The sequence below is a fragment of the Octopus sinensis genome, unplaced genomic scaffold, assembly GCF_006345805.1.
Source record: "Octopus sinensis unplaced genomic scaffold, ASM634580v1 Contig10079, whole genome shotgun sequence".
Lineage (NCBI taxonomy): Eukaryota > Metazoa > Mollusca > Cephalopoda > Octopoda > Octopodidae > Octopus > Octopus sinensis.
In genome coordinates, this window is record NW_021831989.1 from 431,364 (window position 1) to 433,034 (window position 1,671).

General features: G+C 39.3%; 1 protein-coding gene across 1 annotated transcript; it reads right to left on the reverse strand.

Moving 5' to 3' along the window:
• Window positions 1–593: 593 nt before the first annotated feature.
• Window positions 594–1,265, reverse strand: LOC115228257. The gene has a single exon (XM_036498893.1). The coding sequence runs from the start codon at window positions 1,207–1,209 to the stop codon at window positions 670–672; it is 540 nt and encodes a 179-aa protein (XP_036354786.1). The 5' UTR covers window positions 1,210–1,265; the 3' UTR covers window positions 594–669.
• Between the last annotated feature and the right edge of the window lie 406 nt (window positions 1,266–1,671).

Sequence of the window (1,671 nt, forward strand, 5' to 3'; positions counted from 1 at the left end):
CAATAAGCCACGGAGGCGGAAACTTGTAGGCATCCTAAACAAGATCAAAAACAACGGCCAACAGGGCCTGCGGGCATTCCGAGCGCAATTCTGAGCTCTTCAGACAAATTGCCAGGCTTCTTTTCCATAAGCTTAGTCTCAAACTCCTTACTTTCGTAGTAAATATCGCCATGCCCCGTCATTCGCGATGGCTTAGTTTGCCAACGGAAAAAGGCGTCGTGCAATTTGGCATAATCAATGTCAAGTTTGCCCACTTTTGGCCTTATTTTATCTCGCATTTTCGATTTTAAACTTTTATGGGCTTCCTAAACACGTGATTCCTGTGACCTACTTTCTCTTGCACAACTCCCCTCAACTCCATGATACCAGTAGCCCTTATGTAGTCGGGGAGGACGAAGGGGGTCTTCTCAAACCCACGCTTTCCTTGCAAATACTTCCTCTTAAAACACCAATGGCGGGGCACTCGGACCGAATTCCGATATGACTTGAGGAATATGAGGAGTTTGGGGTCACTGGCCGTCACGTCCTGCATTTCCACCAACTCCGGTCTGTCCACCAACTAAAATACACAAACAACCATCAAACTTGCTTTAGTTCAGCCACAGTGTACCGATTCAGCTTTTTCCACTGCTTTTTAGACAGCTTTCGATTATCCTTGTTTTCGCGAATCTAAACAGTCAGTCGTGACACAACCTCCTTCTCGACCTCCAACTGAGCATAGGCACCTCTTGCCTTGACGGGGACCACGTTCATGGCCTCGTCTTTGACTGCATTGCTGTCATTGCGGACTACGACTCGATTCGGCTGCGAACGAGCCTCCGCCGTCTTGAATGCGTCCAATATTCGGGTGTAGTCGAGATAGTTCGGGTCGTTCACGTCAAACTTAATTTCCTCCTCCAAATATTCGACCACCACGTTTTCTGGGAGGGGTTCCGATGTGGGTGGCGGTTTTTCTGTTATTGGTGGGATTTTTGATCTGTTTTGGGGGTTTTTTGGCTTTTTCTTTCTTTTGCGATGTTTCAATTTGTTTGGCTGGATTTTTGTGTGATTTTCGTCTTGCTTTTCTTGGTCTGAGGAAAAAAAGTCGGTATCTGAGGATTTTTCTACAATTTGATCTGGTTCGATATCTTGATGCACCTCTGCTGCGGATCTTTGCTCTCTATTCGATAAAACTCGTTCCAGTTCGTTAGGTAGACGAGTTTGGTACATTGCAGTTGCATAGACCTAATTATTAATTTATATAATTACTGGATCTTGGCATTGGTTCTCATCGGGTCCTTTATTGTATGTATTTTGGTACATTTTTGTGAGGACTAATGGCAAACACAACAAAATGGACAAGTGACAAAGGGTTTTTAAATTTTATTTAATTATTTAATGACTATTGACAAGTTCAAATTAATTTAATTCGAAAAAAAATTCATATCTTTTTTTATAGAAAAAAAATTAATAAAGGAGTCAAAAATCGCTAAAAATGATTTTTATGTTTCTTTTGTTAAATTAATTTTTTTATTATTAATCTTATTAGTTTAATATACTATTATTAAAATTATTAAATTAATAATATTTAAATTCATTTTTTGTAGTTTAGTGCTTTCATTTACTCAAAATAGTTGTCATTCTCATAGAATTAACTAAATAAAATGTTAAGTATTATTAAAACAGCAATCG

Excerpts from the sequence above, each read along its gene's own strand:
- LOC115228257 (XM_036498893.1), bottom strand. The coding sequence starts at position 1,209 with ATGTACCAAACTCGTCTACCTAACGAACTGGAACGAGTTTTATCGAAT.